Below are 3,234 nucleotides of genomic sequence, written 5' to 3' on the forward strand. Positions count from 1 at the left end.
ACTTTCTTTTGCTATCTCATTGTGAAGATTTGGCTTAATGAAGCACATCCCAATTGCGGAGGACAAATTAGTGACTCCAATTTAAATACAATACATGGCTAGTTGTTATTGCTTAACGCTGCCGCTCCCGCCTCTGCGCTCGCCTGGACCACCAGGCCATTCGCGTCCACGACCTTTTCAACACTAAATGCAAGTACTTTATAGCCTACAAGGACGGCTCTGGCACTTCTGGTCATCTCGTCACAGAGACCATCTCGCTGGCGTCCGGCCACGGCTTCCCCAACATAGCCTTCGGTTGCAGCAACAGAAACACCGGCGCCTTAGGTCCTTACGCTGGAATTCTTGGGCTAGGCTGCGACGGTTACTTCTCCTTGCCGTTGCAGCTGGCCCGACAGAGAAATGGCCTTCATAACATCTTTTCCTACTGCTTCCCGGCCATGTTCACCGCTGACACCTCCACCCTGCGCCCCCATCGCCCCCAACACCGTCTTCATTCCAATGATCACCAGCAACAAACCATTGTATCACAGCCGGTACTACATCCGAATCATCGGCATCCGCATCGGTACTACCGAGCTTTCCCTCCGTCCCGGCCTCTTTGACATCGACCTCCGCACTGGAGAGGGCGGTACTCTCCTCGACTCCGGCACCTCCATGTCTCAGCTTCCTATGGATGCATACAGAGTAGTACGTGACACCATGAAAGCCACTATATCTGCCACTGCCCCACAAATCATCCCCGCCAGGTCGGCCTACCGGCCATTTGGTTTAGAGTTATCCTACCATCCAAGCCACGACACTGATGAAAATCATCTCTGGGATGGCGTTCCTTCCATTTTTTTACGTTTTGCAGAAGGTGCTGAGGTTGAGCTCACTCCCAAGCATTTGATAATGGCCCTCCGGGCTGACAGAACCCTTGATGACAAGCTTACTCTTTGCCTAACCTATCAGATAGCTCTTTTGCTATAATTGGCCACATTCATATGCAGCACATCAGGATAATCTTTGACAATGACAATCAAAGGATTGGTTTTACACCAAATGCTTGTTAGCACCAAATATATTTAGATCCTACAAGTTCTACCTATCATGGCGCTCTCATCTACATCTCGCAATTGTGGGTTGGATCACAAGGCAATTGTCTTATATATGTGCATCAACGTGAGAGATGTTGAGAGTGAAAGAAAGAGCATAGAAATAGAACCCCAAAGTGTGTATGGAGAGCACACACTGAGTACACATATATAGTGGGGACCCCTAGCTATACATAGCATAGGGGTTGGTATATATATCTCCATGTTGGAGATATAAATATACTAACAAGAGAAAGGTCTAGCCTTGTAGGCCACAATTTCTTTCCTTTTTATGTAAGGATGAACTCCTTTGATCCTCCTTTCATGTAATAGGACTTATTTTCCAAAGTTTTTAAAGTCCAGAAAATGTAATAAGCCAGATTTTTTACTGAGAGAGAAAATGCGTTCTCTTGTTTTCAAACTAATACACTCACGATGTGTTTAATAATGATTAATGAATAAAAGATTTTTTATATATAAATACTAAAGTTGATTAAACCTTTAAAAAACTTTTAGTCATCTTGATGTTTTTTTCAATATCAATGTTTTATTTTCAAGTGTTCTAGCTAAAAATACATACGCAAGATTAAAATAGGTTAAAAAATCATGGAGACCTAGAAATAGGCATTTTATGAGACGTGATCTGAAAGTTACTTTTTTTAGCTAAAATTAGAGATTTTTCGCTATTTTGCCCAGAGAGATTTGTTGACCACACATAATCCGATCGTTTTTGTTGGAGCTATATAGAGAGCCCACACTTATGCTATAAATAGCTAGGAGTCCCCATTATATATATGTACTCCATGTGTGCTCTCCACACACTTTGGGGCTTACACTTGGTGATGTCATCTCTCTCTCTCTCTCTCTCTCTCTCTCTCTCTCTCTCTCTCGTGTCATGTCATGTCTCCGGTTTAACATGGTATCAGAGCATCACACTGCAACAATTAGAAGTCCTTGCAACATAGAACAAAGAATAAGTAATATTGTTTGTTTGTTTTAAGAGATCTTCTTTATTTATCATTGAAGTTTCGGAAATGATCACTCTAGTTACGATGTTGGGTCTGTATACATGACAAGCTGCCACTACAAGCCATGCTTAACATTAGCGACGCTCATAGTGCGACGCTCAAAAATGAAAATGTACGGCATCGCTATAGGCGTAGCTATGAGCGTCGCTATGTTACAAGTAACATATTGACGCTCATAGCGATGCCTATTGCGACGCATATAGCGATGCCACAACAGGGTTAAAAAAATAACCGAGAGCGTCCGAAAACTCAGATCTGAGTTTTCGACGCGCGCTCAAGCAAGCAAGGTAACGCTCTCCCTCTCTCTCTCTCTTTCTTCTCCACACACACACACACACACACAAGGAGAGGAAGGAGAGCCAGGTATGCTCCTTCCCTCTCCTCACTCTCATATTCCCTTCCCCTCTTTCTCTCTCCTTCTCTCTCACACACACACACTCACACACACATACACACACACACACACGAGGAGAGGTGTTGAGAGAGAAAGAGAGAGCACAGAAATAGAACCCCAAAGTGTATAGAATACACACATGAGATGATGTATATATAGAGGAGACATAGGTGCCATATATAGAGTGTTGAGATGTTGAGCTCTACACCTTGAGCTGGCATCCACTACGGGTCTTGGCCGCTTACGGCATTTACTCACTGACGCGTTAGGTGACCGACACGGAGGATCTCTGCCAGTGATTCTACAGCTGGACTACACTTATAGTGCCAACCTATTACGCTTCTAGCGAGTTCACACTCAGTGACCGCATGTACATATGTGCTACTTTTCAGCTTTAGCACTTAGTCATTTTGTACTCTCTTTTCTGAGAAGAAGAAGAAGAAGTTTTCCATCTCTGTGTGATTTGTGCTTGTCTTGTGTAGCTCTCTTGCATCCTCATTCTTTACATGGTATCAGAGCCTAGTGCAGGCAAGAGAGGCTAAGAGAGCAAGAGCATCACAATCCCTTCGTTCTGAATAGGTCTCCAAAGTGCAGTATACAAAGATTTACTGTACAAGTATAGTGGTTGTATGTACGCTTGATTGTGGACACTCGTTGAGTGTAGAAAGCTTCACAGGTACCACGATAGCAGGTTCAGCAGATTTGAAGGTTTTTGCAGATTGCAGCTATTTTGTCTTAG

At 43.6% G+C, this 3,234-nt stretch overlaps 1 protein-coding gene across 1 annotated transcript; it reads left to right on the forward strand.

Moving 5' to 3' along the window:
- Positions 1 to 498: 498 nt before the first annotated feature.
- Positions 499 to 969, forward strand: LOC147455366 (protein ASPARTIC PROTEASE IN GUARD CELL 2-like). Its single transcript, XM_086513701.1, has one exon. The coding sequence runs from the start codon at positions 499 to 501 to the stop codon at positions 967 to 969; it is 471 nt and encodes a 156-aa protein (XP_086369827.1).
- Positions 970 to 3,234: the final 2,265 nt, after the last annotated feature.

This window comes from Adiantum capillus-veneris, chromosome 6 (assembly GCF_014529385.1).
Source record: "Adiantum capillus-veneris isolate H3 chromosome 6, ASM1452938v2, whole genome shotgun sequence".
Taxonomy (NCBI): Eukaryota; Viridiplantae; Streptophyta; class Polypodiopsida; order Polypodiales; family Pteridaceae; genus Adiantum; species Adiantum capillus-veneris.